This window comes from Rhincodon typus, chromosome 21 (genome assembly GCF_021869965.1).
Source record: "Rhincodon typus isolate 14 chromosome 21, sRhiTyp1.1, whole genome shotgun sequence".
Classification (NCBI taxonomy): domain Eukaryota; kingdom Metazoa; phylum Chordata; class Chondrichthyes; order Orectolobiformes; family Rhincodontidae; genus Rhincodon; species Rhincodon typus.
The window spans coordinates 6,287,652-6,307,731 of record NC_063352.1 but is presented as its reverse complement, the minus strand read 5'-3'; the positions used below and the strand labels follow the sequence as shown (position 1 = coordinate 6,307,731).

At 40.4% G+C, this 20,080-nt stretch overlaps 1 protein-coding gene across 1 annotated transcript in view; it reads left to right on the top strand.

Annotated features, from left to right (window-relative positions):
- cfap70 (cilia and flagella associated protein 70) overlaps positions 1-20,080 on the top strand; it is a 79,823-nt gene that overhangs the window by 42,363 nt on the left and 17,380 nt on the right. The window contains exons 17-21 of the mRNA XM_020515898.2: positions 1,273-1,398; positions 7,718-7,851; positions 11,502-11,617; positions 14,616-14,786; positions 16,021-16,170. Coding sequence (XP_020371487.2) covers positions 1,273-1,398; positions 7,718-7,851; positions 11,502-11,617; positions 14,616-14,786; positions 16,021-16,170 — 697 coding nt within the window. The remainder of the gene's footprint in view (positions 1-1,272; positions 1,399-7,717; positions 7,852-11,501; positions 11,618-14,615; positions 14,787-16,020; positions 16,171-20,080) is intronic.

Sequence of the window (20,080 nt, the reverse complement as noted above, 5' to 3'; positions counted from 1 at the left end):
CATTCTCTTATTACAAGTACATTGACTCTTGTGAATATGTTCAGTGATGACCATCATGGTAAACAAATTACAAAACAAAACTTATGTTCTATGAAGACAGATTGTACTCAGTGATCTAACTTGTCTGGGATTACTATCAGCTGGGATCATAATAGTCAACAAGAGTCAGATCAGATCAAATCAAATCAAATCAAATCAAACCTAAAACAAGCTGAAACTTACAGTTGGGCACTTGAAAGCTGTCTCCTCTTTTAAGTGACAGATAACACGAACTTCTCACCTTCTTTATAGTTTTTATTATTTGTTCATGGAATGTGGGTGTCACGGGTTAGGCCAGCATTTATGGTCCATCCCTAATTGCCCGGAGGGCAGTGAAGAGTCAGCTACGTTGTTGTGTCTGGAGTTACACGTAGGCCAAAACTGCTAAGGATGGCAGTTTCCTTCTCTAAAAGATATTAGTGAACCAGTTCAGTTCTTCCCCAACAATCAACAATGGTTTAATGATCATCATTAGACTCTTAATTGCTGGTATTTATTGAATTTAAATTCCACCATTTACCATGGCAAGATTCAAATTTAGGTCCCCAGATCACCTGGGTCTCTGGATTAATAGTCCAGTGACATTAGCACTCGGCCTACAGTAATTTTGTTGCCCTATTCTCCTCACAATTATGACTTTTACAGTCTTCCTACCTCAACAAGTTTTGGCTTGTGACTCATAGGTCACTGAGTTTTATCACTATATGATCCTTAAATCATCAAACAGATTGTTGCTGAACATATACATTCATAGGGACCATATTTTTATCAGAACCTGTTCCACTGTCTGAAATTATTATCCTTTTAGACAGTGACATACCTATGCATGTCTCTGCTGAAGTATATTCCTGCATAACTGATAAAGCAAACTATTTAAAATGTGATATTTCTGATTGCTGAAATGTTTGTTTTGGAGGATAACCCTGATTTTACAGGCTTCAAACAGGCTTTGTGCAGAAATACATACTTCTTTCTTAGGCTAACCAACTTAATACATTAATTTTGTGTAAGATAGAGGTAATCATTTTGCATCAGTTCTGTAAAGAGCTGCAAAAATTAATGTACATTTGCCAGCAGTGAATGTACAGTTCAGAAACCACGTAGTTGTTTAATTCTTCACATATGATGTTGTGAAAGCTGTGATATTTAAATTCTGCATTTTGCTGACATTGTGAATAGAACTTTAAATATTTTGTGATTTACGTCTAAATTACGTCCTTATTTTTCACCCAGATGTTGCAAGTGGATCCCCCAGATCCTATTCCAGAATCATTCCTTGGTTCTGCACAGTTAAAACACTTTGCTAAAGAAGCTGAAATGAACAAGGACTTTGAACTAGCAAGTAAATACCATCAAGAGGTGAGGGCTTGTGTAGATCAACTGATAGTTAAGACAATTTATAAATCAATATTCCTCTCATTGTTTCTTGAGAATAGTTTTGTCATTGTCACTTCCTTAGTCGTCACTTTGCCTGTTGTGCGTAATTTGTATTACGCAGGTACACACTCAGTGCAAATGAGGACACTACATAAATAAGGGACAATGAGGGATACTCAATCCTCAAGCCTGCTCCACCACTCAATAAGATCATAGCTGATTTGAATTTTAACCACAATTCTAGATGCTTGTATATTCCCGATATTCTTTCAGCCCCTTGGCAATCAAGAATTCAGGACCAGCATGTTCCTGTGAAAATGAAGGAAAAGAGTACCAAGGAACCTTGGATGACAAAAGAAATTGAGAGCTTGTCAAAAAGAAAAGGAGGCATATGTAAGGCTTAGGAAACTGGAGACAGACAGAGCCCTTGAAGAATACAAGATAGTGGGAAAGAACTCAAGTGAGGAATTAGGAGGACTAAAAGGGGCCATGGCAAACAGGATTAAGGAAAATCCCCAAGGTTTATAATGCATATTATAAGGAGCAAGAGGGTAGCCAGGGAAAAGGTAGAGCCAATCAAGGACGAAGGAAGGAGTTTATGCATGGTGCTGGAGGACGTGGCTGAGGTCCTTAATGAATACTGTGCATAGGTATTCACAAAGGAAAAGGATGTGGGGCATGTCAGTATAAAAAAGGATGCGGTGTTGGATCTTTTAAAAAGCACTAAGGTCAATAAGTCCCCAGGACCTGATGGGATCTATCCCACAATGCTGAGGGAGGCAGGTGAGGAAATTGCTGAGACCTTGCACGAAATATTTTTAATCCCTAGTCACAGGAGAGGTGCCAGAGGATTGGATAATAGCCAAAGGTTCTTAAGTAGATTTGTAGCTCGGATCGTAGATGCTGTGGTTGGTTTGCTCGCCGAGCTGGTTCACTAGTTCACAGAAATTTCATTACCCTTCTGGGTAACATCATCACTGCAGCCTCTGGTAAAGCGCTAATGTGTTTTCCTGCCTGATATTTAAACACTAGGGTCCGTTGGAGTTGATTACCTCATTTCCAGTTTTCCTTCGCAGTGGTGTATATATGGTCTAATTCTACATGTTTACTGATGGCCTTCTTGGTGGAGAACCAGGCCTCTAGAAATTCCTGTGCTTGTTTCTGTTTGGCTTGTCCTAGGATCCTGATGTTGTCCCAATCGAACTGGTGGTTCTCCTTATCTGTGTGAATGGAACCGAGTGAGTATTGGTCATGACTTTTTGTCGCTAGTTGGTGTTCATGTATTCCTGTGGCCAGTTTCCTTCCTGTCTGTCCAATGTAATGTTTGTCGCAGTCCTTGCATGGAATCTTGTATAACACGTTGGTTCTGCCCTTAGTGGGTAAGGGTCTTTAGTTCAAGTTAGCAGTTGACGTAGGTTTGTGCGCCACTGTGATGGCCAATGATTGTAGAAGTCATTTGGTCAGTTTGGATATGTTCTTGATGTACGGTAACGTGACGAGTCTGTCAGGGCATACTGTATCTTCCTATTGTTGTTTGTGTGATAGGCATTGTCGGACCCAGCTGTTCGAGTATCCGTTGTCCTTAAATACTTGGTAGAGGTATTCTTCTTTGTTTTAGCGTAGTTCCGAGTTGTTGCAGTGTGTTGCCGCTCATTTAAATAGTGTTTTCATGCAACTTTGTTTGTGGGTGTTGGGGTAATTACTGTCGAAACTCAGGACTTGATCCGTGTGTATGGCCTTTCTGTGTACCTTCATCAGAAATTCCCCGTTGGCCCTGCGTTCTACCATGACATCTAGGAATGGGAGCAAGGCTGCCAAAATCATCAAAGACCCATCCCACCCTGGTCATGTTCTCCTACAACCTCTTCAGCAGGCAAAAGAGACAGAAACTTGAACACACTCACTAGCAGGTTCAAGAACAGCTTCTTCGCTGCCATTATTAGACTGATGAATGGATTCTCTGACTTCAAGTAATATCGATCTTGTTAATGTTGACCTTGTCTAGTGCATGCCCTGTGTGGTGTAACTGTATGCCTCTGTCCAAGTTTTTTTTCACCCTATGATCTATACATCCTTGCTTATTATGATCTGCCTGTGCTGCTCATAAACAAAGTTTTTCACTGTACTTGGGTGCAAATGATGATAAATCAAATCAAATCAAATCAACATTGTTCCTTTGTTTAAGAAAGACAACAGGGATAATCTGGGAAATTACATGCCAGTGAGCCTTACATCAGTAGTAGGGAAATTATTGGAGAAGATTCTTAGTGGAATCTTGGAAATCATTTGGAAAAATGTGGACTTATTAATGATAGGTAGCATGGCTTTGTGCCAGGAAGGTCACGTCTCACAAACTTGATTGAGTTTTTTGGAAATCATGTTGCAGTTGTATAGAAATTTAGTTAAGTAACATTTGGAATGTCATGTACAGTTCAAGTCATTACGTTACCAGAAGGATGTGGAGGCTTCGGAGAGGATACAGAAAAGGTTTACCACGAGATAGCAAGATTTGCAGATGCTGGAGTCAGAGACAACATAGTGTGGAGCTGGAGGAACATAGCAGATCAGGCAGCATCAGAGGAGTGGGAAAGTTGAAGTTTCAGGTCAGGACCCTTCTTCAGAAATGGGGAGAGGGTAGGGAGCTGGGAAATAAATAGAGGGAGGAGGGGCGAGGCTGGGGAAAGGTAGGTGGGATGTGGGTAGGGCTTGGTGGGGTTTGGTCAGTGGGATGGATTGCCTGGTTTGGACGGTATTGGCTATGAAAAGAGATCGGACAAACTTAGTTTGTTGTCACTTGAACATTGATGGATGGGGACAGCATCCTGATAGAAGTTTGCAAAATATGAGAGGTATGGATAGAATGAATTCTTGGAGTATTTTTCCCAGAGTAGAAATATCAATTACAAGGGGACACTGGTTTAAGGTAAAAGGGAGTAAGTTTAAAGGAGATGTGAGAGGCAAGTGTTTTTACACAGAGGGTGGTAAGTGCCTGGAATACGCTGCCAGAGGAGGTTGTTGAGGCAGATACAATAGCAACGTTTAAGAAGCATCTTAAGGCAGGCAATAGAGGGATATTGACTGTGGAGAGGCAAAACGTTTTTAGTTTAGAAAGGCATCATGTGTCAACACAATCTTGGTGCGCTGAAGAGCCTGTTCCTATGGTGTACTGTTCTTTGTTCGTTTTTCTTTGAATTTGTCCACATCTGCCTTAAAAAAACTAAAGATTCCCTTTTGAGGAAGGGAATGTCAAAACTCTCAACCCCTTGTTTCCTCATCTCTTCTTTACATGGGCAATCTGTGAATTTAATCTGTGACCCCAGTTCTAGATTCTTCAGCAAGAGGAAACATCCTTTCAACATCCACCTAGTCAAGTCCCCTCAATATCTTATCACTATGGGGAGTGAGACAACATTTAAGAGGATTCCTGGTGCTACCAAGACCACAAAGGCAGCAACAACAGAAAAGAGGCCAGTAAAATGAAAATAACCAGGAGATCTTTTAATAATAAATGTAATGGGAGCAGAAATGTTCCTGTCAACAGCATCTTAAATCTTTTATCCTGCCTACCTGAGACAGTGATCCATTTGTCAGCGAACTTCATGTTTATCTAAAGGTGGTGTCACCCTCGGATCAGTGTGTACCATTGGGCCTTAGTTGTATTAGCCAGGGCATTCTGAGCAAAAGTCTATAAATCCCTGTAGTTTACTTTCAAGAGAATTGATAAAAGGGCAATATGACATTGTGATTAATTGATGGACTAATGAGAAAAAGAAGTATAAATATTAAGAATGATGGCGTGGAAACATGAGGAAGGTGGCTGTCTTGATCATATGAGCCTGCTCTGCCATTCTAGAATGTTGCTGATCATACTTCAGTGCTGCTGTCCTGCATTGTCCTCATATCCCTTGATGTCATTGGTATTTAGAAATCTATTGATCACTAATTTGAACATACTCAATGACTAAGACTCCACAGCCCTATGAGGTGATGAATTCCAAAGATTCACTACCCTCTGAGTTCCATAATTCCCCATAATCTGAGGCTGTGTACCTAAATTCTCTACTTTTCATCACCTACCCTGTGCGGCCCTTTAAAACTTTTGTATGCTTCATTGAATTCACCTCTCATTCTTCTAAACTCCAGAAAATATAGGCTCAGTATCCTGAATTCCCCTCATGGGACAATCCTAGGGACTAGTCTGGTGAATCTTTCCTACACCCTCTCCATGGAAATTATATCCTTCCTTCACTAAGGGTTCCAAAACTACACACAAAACCCCAGTGTGGTCTCACAGAGATTCTATATAATTTGATGCAAGACATCCTTACTACTGTACTCAAACACTTCTGTGATAAAGGCTATCATACCAATTACCTTCCTAATTGATTGCGGCGCATGCATGTTAACTTTTAGTTACTTGAACAAGGGCACTCAAGACCCTTTGCACAGCAACACTTCCCAGTCTCTCAACATTTAAGAAATACTCTGCACCTCCATTTGTCCTACCAAAGTGGATTACTTCACACTTTTCCCATATTGTATTCCATCTGCCATGTTCTTGCCCATTCGCTCAGTCTCTCCAAGTCCGTTTGAGCTCTCTTTGCATCTTCATTCCAACACACATTCTCACCTGGTTTTATATTATCTGCAAACATTGAAATATTGTGCCCGCATCCAAATTATATACAGATGTAGTGAACAGCTGGGGCCCAGTACTGATGCTTGTGGTGCCCCTTTAAGTCACAGTCTGTCAACCTAGGAGTGACCATTTACTCTTGCTCTCTGTTTTCTTTCTGTTAATTAATTCCTAAACTATACTACTATACCCTGTGTTCTAGTTTTGTCTGCTAGCTTGTTTTTGGGACTTTATCGAGAGCATACTGAAAATCAAAAAACAACACACTTTACTGTTTCCTACTTCTCTACTCTCCCAAAGAATCTCCAACAGGTTTTTTAAATATAACTTGCACTTTGTAACACAAATCAGACTGTCTAATCAGATCATTATTTTCTAAGTGTCCAGTTATCACATCCTTTATAATAGATTCTAGTATTTCCCCTAGTACTGAAGCCAAGCTAAAAAATCTGTAGTTTTATCCTTTCTTAAATAGTAATATTGGTAACTTTCCAATCTGCAGACAATTTTCCATGATTTTGTCAAATTTTGAAAGATGAGCGCCAATGCCTCCACTATCTCGATAATCATCTCTTTCAACACTCTAAGGTGTAGATCATCTGATTTGACAATTTTCATTCCTATTAATTTCTTCAATATTACTTTTCTGTTGATATTAATTTCTTTCTGCTCCTCATTCTAACTTATCCCTTCTGGGATGTCTCTTACTTCTGGGAAATTTCTTGCCTCTTCCTCAAGGCACAAAGTACTTATTTGATTCTCTGCATTTCTCTATTTCACATTACAAATTTCGTGCCTCTGCATGTGATGAACTCACATTTTTCTTTCCTGATCTTTTTCTTTAAATATACCTTTTACAAGCTTTTGCAGTCTGTTTTTGTGTTTCTTGCTAATTTACATTCATTTTCTTTTTCCCCTTTACTGTTTCCTTGATCTGCCTTTGCTGATTCTAAAGTGATTCCAATCCTCAAGCTTTCTATATTTTTGGCAACTTTATAAACCTCATCCCCTTAAGCTAATACAACCTTTGACTTCCTTTATTAGCCAGAGTTGACTCACTTCTGTGGTTAGGATTTCATGCCTTAGAGGAATGTATATTTGTTGTAAATCATGTATTAACTATTTGAATTTTAATAGTTGCCTGTCCACCCTATGACTTTTTCAAATAAAAATGATCTTTAATGATCTTAAACAGTCCTTAGTAAAGACCTCTCTTCTGAATATTAGCCTGTGCCCTAATACAGTGGGCAACTCAATATGTGCAGATGCTGCAGGTTTGTATGTGAGTCATTCTGCATCTGATCTGCAACAGTGCAATGAGAGGAAATACATGGGATGTAGGTCCATCTTTTTCTCGGACAATTTCAGGAAAGGGCCATAAAGCTGTCGTTAGGTTCCTGATTAGAACATTCAAGTAACCTGTCTGAGGGGCCAACACGAGAGATAATTTAAAGCACCTGAACCAAAATAATATTGGAAATGTTTCCGATGCTGGTTGGACATGGGACATTGGCCCCTCGGTTGGACTTCTTTGTTTTCTACTCGGACAACATGCATACTAAGGTCCATTTCCACTCATTGACTTTAACAGTGAGAAGCTGAAGATTTTGTCATATTGTGAGATAAGTCAGTGACTCATACCCCAACAATGCCTTTTTTTTACAGAGATTAGCACGCGACAGGAATAATGCTGATCACTGGTTTGACTATGGTACTTTCTACCTCATGTTAAAGGACCACAGCAAAGCAGAGGAGTGCTTCCGTGAGGCTGTTGCTGTAAACCAGGAGCATATATCCAGGTCAGAATCACACGTGTTCTTCATGCCATATTCACTGATTTTGTTTCAGACTGCCTAATTAGCTTATCTATGCTGACAAAAAAGTGTAGCTTCACTTTTGATTTTGGGCCTTCATTTTGGTTTTGAGCATGTATAAAGTCGGTGGTTGGTACAGCCATTACACAGTCTGCTCAATTTTGTAGTTGGAAGGCAAGAATCATTTTGATAGTTGGGGCTCATTAAAATTATGCAAGTGGACAGTCAGGGCAATTCGCGCTGCTCTTCTGACAATTTGAGCTTTTCTTCCGCACAGATATTGGCAGGGTTTGGTGAATCACACCACCTTGAAGACGCTGCGCTAGACACTCAGATCTTTCCAAGCACCAGTACAGAGATCAGCACATTAGCTAGTTGCTAGTGAGTTAGAGGGCCCTGTAAAAGATGATCCCTCAGCCTTTGAGTGAGGGCAGATTCAAATGGTAAACTGAAAGAAAGGTCTTGCTGAAGAGTAACATTGGATTTTAGTTAAGCTGGATTTGGAAGTGTTGACTTAAGGGATTTTGGCTTCAAAAGAAAATAGTTGAAGTGCACTAACAGTTGCTCAAAGCACTTGACTACTTGCGTGGGACTGATGCTGAGATGTCAATATGTATGGATGAGATCTCTTGCATACATGGCATCAAAGTTCCTAGGCAAAGCGTGGGTGCAGCAACCAGACACTCTTTGTGGAAACCTATGGCACTGGTACTAATAGGCTCTTGGCTTCACTATCACCTGTACTGGACTGATGGGATGTCCTAATAAATAAGATATTCTTAGACACTGTGTTGTCTACTCACCATCAGATCACAGGAATACTGAAACCTGTAGCAGGGACCAGTTTAATGACTGTGGAACATGTTGCCCTCACAGAATGACAACATGACTTGTACCCATTCGACAGATTCCTGCTCTAATATCAGAAAGTTTTCTCTGCCAGACTCCCCTACCAGTGCCAATAAACTGCAATCTGAAGCTGGACACTCATAGGCTTAGCTTTTGGAAGTCACCCACTGCAAGCATCTCAAGAGACCCCATGTAGCGAGCCTTCTGATTTGCTGTGCAGAATCATAAGAGGAGAGGGAATGGAGGCAAATAGAATGTGAAGTCATCATGATTGATGATAGAAAAGTAGACAGAGCTGCACGTTACAGATGAAAACCCTTGCAAAGACAACAGGTTTACTCGTAGGTATTCTCATGATATAGTGTATTGAGCCAATGACTTCCTGGAGAAGGAGGGATGCATGCAGTTTGTGTGAACCCCAAGAACCTTATCTTGTTTCTGAAATTTGGTAAATTCTGAAACTGGAAAATTGATATAAATGTTTGCATTGTTCACTTGTTAAAGCAAGCATTGAAGTGCAGCTGATTAATGGGTAATGGGCATTGCTGCAAAGGGCACCATATGTTTCCCTTCCCTAATTGCCTTCAGACGCTAGTGGGGAGCTGCCTTGGTCCACTACAGACCATGTTTTGACGGTACACTCACAGTGCTGTTAGGGACAGAGTTTCAGGATTTTGACGCAGCACTATGTTTCCAAGTCAAGATGGTATGTGATTTAGAGGGGAATGTGGAGGTGGTGGTGTTCCCATGTATCTGTTTCCCCTGTCTTTCCAGTTGGTAGGGCTTGCAAGTTTGGAATGTGCTGCTAAAGAAACAGTAGTGAGATGCCATTAAATCTGTAATGGAGATGCTTAGATTCTCCCTTGTTAAATCCCAAATGGAATGGAACTGGAGGAAAAATATTGAGGGCAGTAGTTATTACACTTTAACAAATAATGCATAACAGACTTTGGTATTAGAGATAGTAAGAACTGCCGATGCTGGAGTCTGAGATAACACAGTGTGGAGCTGGAAGAACACAGCAGGCCAGGCAGCATCAAAGGAGCAGGAAAGCTGACATTTCGGGTCGGGACCCTTCTTCAGAAATGGGGGAGGAGAAGGGGGCTCTGAAATCCAAAGAGATTACCAGAGGTTTGCAGTGGGAGAGAGATCCACTGACCTCAGTGGATCTCTCTCCCACTGCACCTCAGTTGGTCTCTCTCCCACTGCACCTCAGTGGATCTCTCTCCCACTGCACCTCAGTGGATCTCTTTCCCTCTCCAACACTCTGGAAATCTCTTTGGATTTCAGAGCCCCCTTCCCCTCCCCCATTTCTGAAGAAGGGTTTCAAGCCGAACCGTCAGCTTTCCTGCACCTATGATGCTGCCTGGCCTGCTGTGTTCCTCCAGCTACAGACTTTGGTATTAGTTTTGAGGTGTTTTGAATCCGTGGCACTCTTGCTGGAGAAGTGCATTTATGTATCTCTTCAAAAACTGGAACAAGATTATGCTGAAACAAACATCCTATTGGGAGCTAAAGGATATCTCCAAACTTCCCTTATCATCTAGACTCTGAAGCTCTGTTTCTGTCACACATGTTCCTTCCATCTGTTATTGCTGCTTCTCTTTCTCTTGCCAGCATTGAGGAACCAAAAGGAATTATTTCTTTTAATGTAGGTAGTACCTGGTGGCATCTTTTAGGATTTGCAGAAACGTCAGTTTTTTAAAAAATGTGTTTCTGCAACCAATTCCTCTAGAGAAATGCAAGTAAGGTGTCAACTAAACGATTCCAGCAATCAAAGTGACGATGAGTGAGTAATGAGGAGCGTTCCAACTCCGTATGTGACAGATGAAAGACTGAAGGCCTAGTATTATGTCTTTATTAATTCATCATATGTAGATGTGAGAGCACATTGTATTTCACTTCAGAATGCTGTAGTCCCAACTATCCTTAGCTGCTTTATCAATGAAATTCTTTCCATAATAGTGGGAGTGTTTGCTGATAATTGCACAATGTTCAGTTCCATTTGTGACATTGCAGATACTGAAACAGTCTAGTCCAAGGGTCCAACTACAGCAAAACCTAGACAATATTCAGGTTTGGGTTGACATGTGGTACAAATGCTATTTGCCACTTAAGTGCCAACATTGACCATCTCCACCAAGAGTCAATTAAGGACAGGTCACAGATTGTGAATTCTCCCATCAAGTAAATCACCTCCTAACTCCACAAATCCTCTTCATCATCTGCAAGGCACAAGGCATAAGTAAAGAATATGTTGGAATACTCCCCACTTGCCCAGATGGGTACACATCCACAGCATTCAAGAAGCTTTACACCATCCAAGACAAAGAGTCCCACTTGATTAGCACCACATCCTCCATCTTCAACATTCATTCCTTCCACCACCAACACACAGTGACAACTGTGTATACCATCTACAAGTTGCAATGCAGCAACTCACCATGGTTCCTTTGGCATTGACCTTTTCCACTTACAAGGACTAAGGCAGCAAACACATATAAAAACAACCATCTACAAACGCCCTCTGAGTCATGCACCATGAGACCTCAAACTATATTGCTGTTCTTTCACTGTAACTGGGTCAAATTCCTGGAAGACCCGCTTTAGACACACACACACACACTTTCTCTCTCTCACTCTATCATGACGTGAATGAATTGGAAGTCTCATGTTTCAAGCAATACACAAAATGTGATTTAAAAATTGTTACGATGTTTGAATAGACTTTATAGCTTTTGTTATAATTTCTGTGTTTTACTGAATCCTGTGATTTTTATTTCCAGCCTTATTCTGTGTGGTATTCTAGCATGTATGAATGAGCATTTTGAAGACGCTGACAGCTTTTTTGAGAGTGCCAGGTGCTTTGAACCAAATAGTGTGTTAGCTTGGACAATCCAGGGTAAGAATCAATTCATAATCCAATTCACTGTCATTTCTCTTAAAGCAGTGATAAACATAGCATAAGAAACAGTCTGATTCTTAACATCATTATAATCTTTTTCCTTATGATTGTGCTTTAATTTGTACAGTAAAAAGGTTCTTCCTTATGTAATTACAGTATAGTTAACACTGTAGGTTGAGTTCAAAATAAAGGACTCTGATCGATTTCCACTACATCTCTTTCCTTCAATTATTGTAAGTCACATTTAAAAGTTTTTTGGTGTGATTCATATGGACTAACCAGGCTGACAACTTAATCCTCTTTCAGAATGCGCTGCACAGAATTGCTAAAGCTCGATAAAATTTATTCAGTTTTTTTCCCAGTTTGTTCACAAGTTGCACATTTAGATAATAAATTCATATATGCACGCAATATTCGACAAACTATACATACACATCTATACATGTGTTAATGAAAGAGACCTGAATTTTGAAGCATTGTTCAAACTGCAATGTCAACTAATCGGATGAATTTGGGTTCATAGCTTAGTTGAAGTAGTTCATTTGAAAACAGTTTTGGCTTTCTCATTTTGAATAAATGGAATCATAGGTTTTCAACCTCAGTTGTTTAAAAGTCATGACCTTCTAGATTATATTGGAAAATGATAATTGTGGGAAAGCTTCTAAACCTAAAGTTTGGAAAAAATGATAATATTGGAGTTAAGATCACCCAACTCAACCGCATATATTTACAATACATGCCTTCAATTATGTAAGTCGTATTAACATCCATATATGCATAATTACACACTGCCACATTATTCACCAACTTGCCTTTTAGAGGTATATGTGTTAAAGTGTGTGTGTGTGTGTGTGTGTGTGTGTGTGTGTGTACACACCATCAATTTTTTCTGTTTTCTGTTTGGTGATTGAGTTATGCGACTCCTCGCAGTAGTCTGGATGGAATCACCCTTCAGTGTCTCCAAATTGCAGGTCGGGTTGTTGATCAACCGAGATCTGCAATATTTCAGACATTATGTGTCTTTTCATTTGAAGCTCTGTCAGTCTCACAGGTATTGCTAAAATTCTCTGAGAGCATGGGTTCTGGAAAAGGCTGAGGTTTACCTGTTCTGCTAAGTGTATGCAAAATCAACAAATAAAAGTTAGGTTTGCGTAGCAGCCCCCTTACCAGTTTAGCTAATAGGTGCTAACATACATTTGATGGGAACAAGTAGATTTGAATAGGAGGTACTGCCTCAAAATACTTGAGACAGTAATTTCTCTTGCAACATTATTTAAGTGCAATTTGGTCACATAAGTTGACATGTCAATTAACTCAGTTGGTTGGACAACTGGTTTGTGATGCACAGTAATGCTAACAGCTTGGGTTCAATTCCCATGCCAGCTGAGGTTGAGATCACCATAAGGTTCCAACTTCTTGATCCCTCTCCTTGCCTGAGGCATGGTGACCGTCAGGTTAAACCACCACTAGTCATCTTTCTCGACAGAGAGCAGCCCTATGGTCCTCTGTGACTATGACATCTTTAATTTCTTTTCGTCAATATGGCTGACAGAAGAGAACACATCAGAACTTAATTCTGACAGATGTTTGATTGGATTTGGGGCAGAATATACTGGGATTGGAGGTGGCTGTCCTAGATTGGGGAAGGCAACTTAATTAGATAAGGTGAGTATGTCACAGAGTTCCACCACCCTCCTGGCTCTATTTGAATTAAATTCTGTGCAGGAATGCCCCAGCTCAACCTCCCCATCTTGCTGCCACTTGAACCCCAAAACTGGTCAATTAATAACCATTTAAAGAGATCTTTTCCTGCAAGAGCTGCAATAATCTCAGCTTCAGGGGGGATGGATAAAGTTTTTTAAAATTTAAATTATTTTTCCAATCAACCCATTCAGAAATGTTAATGAATACCTCTGGAGCGGGTGGGACTTCAACCTGGGTCTCTCGGTGGAGAGTAGTGACACTACCACTGCACCACAAAAGTCCCAAATTGAATGAACAGAACAGAACAACACTCGTGGGCACAGCACACACACACAGCAATTGGAACTCTCAAAGAGCAGAGGACGGTTAATATTTGTAAAGCCAAATGGTGACATGGGTTGTGTTGTGGCATGGGAGGATCCTTCAATCTGCACTAATTCGTTCATGATCGAGAGACTGGGTGTAGGGCAGGAGAGCCACCACCCTGACTTTGCAGCTCTCACCCCATCCCAACTCCCTGCCACTCATTACATGTAAAATCCTCTCCCATACCCCCCTCTCAAAATGCACTTCCCTGATTCTTTTGTCCGTGCGATTTTGCTTGTCCTTCCATCAGCTTCATTGTCCCCTTGGTGATGCTGCCAAACAACATGATGGTTCGGTGGTTAGCACTGCTGCCTAACAGCGCCAGAGACCAGGGTTCAAATCCACCCTCAGGTGACTGTGTGGTGTTTGCATGTTCTCTACGTGTATATGTGGGTTTCTGCTGGATGCTCTAGTTTCCTCCCACAGTCTGAAGATATGCAGGTTAGGTGGATTGCCCATGCTAAATTGCCCTGTAGTGTCGAGGGATGTACAGGCTATTGGATTAGCCATTGTAAATGTAGAGTTATGGAGATTTTGAGTGGGTCGTTTGAGTGGGATGCTCTTTGGAGGCTCGGTGCAGGCTTGATGGGCCAAATGGCCTCTATCTGCACTGTAGGGATTCTATCATTCTAAGTGCAAGAGCTGCTGGTCTGTAATAGGCTAGCAGCTCTTGCTGCGTAGGACCTCCACCCTGAGAGACTTGATTTCAGAAAGATGTTTGTCACTGTCCATTAAACTGTCTGATTGGAGGAAGCTACAGCAGGCCCCTGGAAGGTCAATTTGGATGTCTTGTCACCTTTTCAGTAAGCAATTGAGATGACAAAGAAAACACAAAATTCTGTCCTAGACATCACCAGTGTTTTACCAGCTAATAACGTGTAACTTAATCTGATTCTATTTTCTAATGGAATAACTGCACATCCAGGGCTGTTCTATGAAAGTCAGGATCGTACAATTCTCTCTGAAATGGCCTTTGCTGAGGCAAAAAAGCTTCAAACAGCAGCTGACACAGTGAAGAAGTCATTGGATGATGTGATCATTGACAAGTCAAAGGAAACAGAGGTTCCTGAACCTGAACCTGACGGTGATAAAAAAGGTGAAAAGACATATGTATTTCACTTTTTCATGGGTTTACTATATATTCTAAGGTGCCTGTGTGGACACCTCTCCCCTTTAAAAGAAATGGTGTTGCCTGTTATCTCGCACACAACTCCAGAGGATGGAGAATGACACTTTTTCCAAAAAATCGTATTTGTATCTATAAGTTAGTCTGATGTGCAACATTGCCTGGGGAGGTCTAACCTTTTTGATTATTAAGATAGAAATACTAAGATAAGTGAATAAACATATGATCATCTGTGCTTAAATTTAACGCATGCTGCATAACTTTGCTTTGCAGTGCTTTTTACGGTTTTAAGAAGATCGTTTTCTATCCATGCATGCCATGGTTTTAGTTCCCCAAAAGTTAGAATTGACTCCCTCATGCGCAACTCAATTGAAGATCCAGTGATCTAAAACTAAATTAGGTCATATGTTTGGAAATGTCAATTCTGTAGTGCAGTTATGTATTATTGTAAAGCTATTTGGGAAAGTAAGAAGTGAAAGGAAAACACAAAGAAATATAATGGTTCAGCAAGAGGATGTCAGATGTAGTGTAATAAGACAAAAATGAAATTGTTTACTTTTCTCAGAACAATAAAAATCTACACTTTTTTATAAATGTGATAGACTTGTAAAAATATTGACATTAATAAGGATGTAGGTGTTCTTTTACATAAGTCACAGATAGTTTAACATGCAAATGAGGCATGTTAAATGAAAGCAGCTGGTATGTTAGCAAAAGGATTGGAGTTATAAAGTAAGGGAGTCTTGCTGAAATTAAATGGATTCTAATAAGAATACATCTGAGGCATTTTTTTAACAACGGTACAGTTCTTTTGCGGTAAACATTACAGATACAAACTAACATTTTATTTTGCATTTTACTCACTTCCTTCAATTTAAACTTTCCAGCTGAACTAATTTCTCCAGGTCACCGCTGTCTGGCTAGGATGAGGAGAAATTTATTCAGTCAGAGCGTTGTGACCCCTTTGAATTGTGTATTCCTGGGGACTGTGGATGCTTAGTCATTTAGTGTATTTGAGGATTGAGATTGATTGACTTTTGGGCATAAAGGAAATCGGGGATTTGAGGATAGGTAATAAAGTGAAGTTAATGTTGAAATTCTGCCAGAATCATAAGGCCAAATTACTCTTATGTTCTGAGCATAATGAACACATTTAACATTAAAATTGTGTTAACGAACACAATATTGTTTACTTCTTCTGAAGATCAACAAGCTGCAACAGATGAAATTGAACCTGCAGTCCAGGAGACCCCGAGTACAATGTCTGCTGCAACCCCTATTGGAACATCTGCTGATATAGTTCCAAAAGTTGCATCTTCAATCATCAATAAAAAGAGGAGATCTTCTCTTAAGGGTCAGTCAACATTTAAATTCTCTCGCCAATTCCCTTTCCTTTACACAATAATATTTTGCATATTATCTTTGTAGTTTTTTCTGAACTTCCTTTAACACTCTTTCTTACTTCACCCCTCTTTGGTTGAACATCAAAACAGCATAAAATAATCTAGGCATAACAACTCATTGGAAGGAATTTTGCTGAGGGAAAAGGGTATTTGCGGTCACTTCTGGCAGTTTCCTACCCTGCTGAGTCCCAGAACAGCTCATTTGGTCAACTCAGGAAAACAGTGGGTTTCTCACTCCTTTTAAAGGTGTAACATATCCTTGTTTGGTGTAGCTAGTCAGGACTCGAAAAGGAAAACTGGGATTGTCCTCTACTTTGGTTGATTGGTTAGTTAATGACTGGATAATTCAAATTGTGTGCTAAAAAACGTTAAATTAAATGTCATTTTTAATTGTTTCTTAATTCATATTTATAACCCAGAAATTACAAGTAGCTGTATACAAGTGCCATGCCACTAACAATGATCTTGCAAAGGAGCAGTTCAGTATAGAAACATGGAATCCCTACAGGCCAGGTAGAGGCCATTTGGCCCATTGAGTCTGCACTGACTGTGGGAAAGCAGATTCAAATCCCCTCCCCACCCTAACCCCTCATTTATCATGGCTTACTCACCTAGCCTGCTCATCCATGGGCATAACGGGGCCATATTAGCATATCCATTCCACCTAACCTGCACATCTTTGGACTGCAGGAAGAAACCAGAGCAGCCAGTGGAATCCCACGCAAACTCCACACAGTCACCCAAGACTGGAATTAAACTGAGTACCTGGCACTTTAAGGCAGCAGTGCTAACGACTGTTGTAATGTGAATCCCAATTGGAGTTGTTCCTTATGTTCCTAGTCCATTCTCGAGCACTTATGGGTTGCCCAGATTTTCTGCGGAAAGTTGAAACCTGGGACTGCGCAATTCACGTCCATTTCTATGTTATAGTTAAGTAGAAGGTGCATCAGCTAGAGTTGGGAACATCACCAGTTTATAGAATACGAGGTATGCTCCAGTAGAAAATCCACGACTTTGGACAAATGTGTGGGTTTTATTTGAGGTCCCTGTCAATGGGAGTGCTTTCTTACTTGTCAGTCAGTGGTGTTCTTTGAGAAACATGTTTTTCCTACGGCATCAGGAGGGAGACAGCAACCTTCACAAGCCCTGCACAGGGTTGGTACAAGGGTATTTGCTGATGTGGGTGAATCTTCTACCTGACAACCGCCTCATATTCTGCCAAATATTGACAAAAATGATGACAGGAAAGCCACAGCAAGATTCTAAAGGGAATCAGGCCCCATTGACCTATCATGCACAATGGGCAGCCATTAAAGTTTTAAACAGTACAACTGTTATCTTTAGTATGTGCAAAATATGGAAATTATACAGAATGTTTAAGTATAATTGCAATGATACTATTGTACATATTGTAAAGTCAAATGTTCCCAGAATGTCACACATGGAAACAAACTGCTTGCACCAAAGAACAACATCCCACTTTTATTAGATCCCTGCTCCAAAAGGCCATATAGTCCAGCATCTCAAGTAATATTTATAAATTATTTTGGAACCATATCTAGCACTCAACCTTTTGCAATACATTATATAAGCATATAACTGAAATGTTTAATTATTGCACATATACAAAATAAACATGAATTTTACTGAGGCTGTATACATGTACATATCCACGTGTGAGAAAGCAGGCATTGTGATGATTACATTACACAGCTGTATGTGAATTTTTTGTGAAGTAGGTGGGAAAACACATTTTTTGGTTAGCAAGCACATGTTACAGTACATGGGTAAACATGAGTTCTCATTTTTTTCTCCCACCTGGCAGTTATGTTTTATAAAATCTACCAGGTAGCTTTTTAGATCTCTCCTTACTAAAATTAGTTGTAAAATTTGTAAGGAGTGCTTTGCCATAGCACAGACAATTTTCGTATTGGAGAAATACCAACTTGCAACATTTAGGGCGCGATTTTCCCATTTTTTTCTCAAGGTGCGGGATGATTGTACAAGGTGGCAATTGTCACACTACCCCCACTGCTGGGATAATTCACCGATTCACCTGCCAATCAGCTTGGTAAGAGCTGACAGGCAAAAGTGGGTGAATTTCTTGGTGATTCACAGACTTGTCATGTGTGTCCTGAGATGCCAGAAGTTGCCAGTCAATCAGAGGCTAGTAGCTTCCTGGTTCTAAAGACTACTAGTCAAGGCCTACTCCTCAAGGAATTCTGCGGTGAGCAGGGAAGAAATTTTTATATTCTTCTCACATAGTGTGGATCACGGGAGAGGGTTAGAGGCAGGGTGGAAGTGTGGGTTTTGGAGGCCACCAACTTTGTACACATACCAATCCTCTAATTTGTACCTCCAATTACCCCTTCCCCGATTGGTGCAATTGGAGACCCCTCCCCAAACCAAACAGGCAGTTTGCCCTGGTTTCCCAGTTGGGAAATTAGACACTTTTCTTGCTCACCGAGAAGGAATGTAATCTGGGAAGTGGCGAGTTGAGTCCCTTAAACAGCCATTTATTCGCCAATTAAAAATCTTATTTAGTGGCAGGTTGAGAAGTTCACCCATGGACCTCCTTGGGCAGAAACTAAATTGTGAGATGGCAAGAAAGGGTAGTGTTTCTCAAGGGCTAACTCGCTCAATTATTGTCCCTTCTCACCACGTCTCATGCCACCTCCAGGTAAAGGAAAATCACACCCTTGGGAAAAGTCTGCACCTGAAGTAAGGCTAGTGTTGTGTGGAATTTAAATGATTTAAATAAGTGATAGTCTGCTGCTTCTCCACATTGGGAACTCAAACTCCCTGCTCTATGAACACACCCCAAGAATGAATGGCTGTACGTTAAGGCTCTATTATTTAAACGTCCAGTCACGGTTATTTGTAGAAATCTGAGAACATCTGCAGCCAACGTTAGAAACAAATCATGTGACCCGATCAGAGTCTCTGCTCGTGCTTAATGCACTCGGGCTAATTCTTGCTACTCAAGCCAGATTCCTCAGTGAAATTCATATCCTGCCAATCCTGTTGCAACCAACAAAAATCCTATCAAATCCTCTGATTTTATTTTTAGGTTTAAGGAGGTTTAAATTTGATTGGGTGATGTTGCACTCGATGTGATATTACCACCCGTCAATGCCTCATGATGATGGAAGCTGGTGTTCCTTTCCTCACTGCTGCCGCTGATGACCTATTATGGCTCAGATTTGTTCACAACTCCAGGTGTCTTTTCTGATTTTTGTCACCCCTCCCAATTCCTACCACCATAGGAGCCTGCATACTTTTCCTGGTCCTTCAGTTAAAACAAATTTTTCAACTTGTAAACTTGAGAACTAATGCTATCAAGAAGATATTGGCAGTCATGCCCCTGACACTTGGTGCAAGGAGTAAAAATCCACTACAAAGCAGTTTTTGTGCTGTGCCTACCTAACTCCGAACACAGCCTTGCTGATTTGAGTTTACATTCTCCTCGGCATCCTGAATCAATGTAGTATTGCTGGAAATCTGATATAACGTATCACTACCCATTTTATTTTTGAGTAAATCTCAAAGTTTATGTTATTACGAATGAATTTATCAGTAGTCATGTCTGAAGAGCCTGATTGAACTTTTGGATAAGGAGGCTGAAGAGTCAGTCTTACTTCTGTGGTGGGCAGTCAGTCTTACTTCTGTGGTGGGCAAATTATTGGAGAGGATTCTGAGAGATAGTATTTATGATTATTTGGAAAAGTTTGATTAGAAATAGTCAGCATGGCTTTGTGAGGGGCAGGTCATGCCTCACAAGCCTTATTGAATTCTTTGAGGATGTGACAAAATACATTGATGAAGGTAGAGCAGTGGATGTGGTGTATATGGATTTTAGCA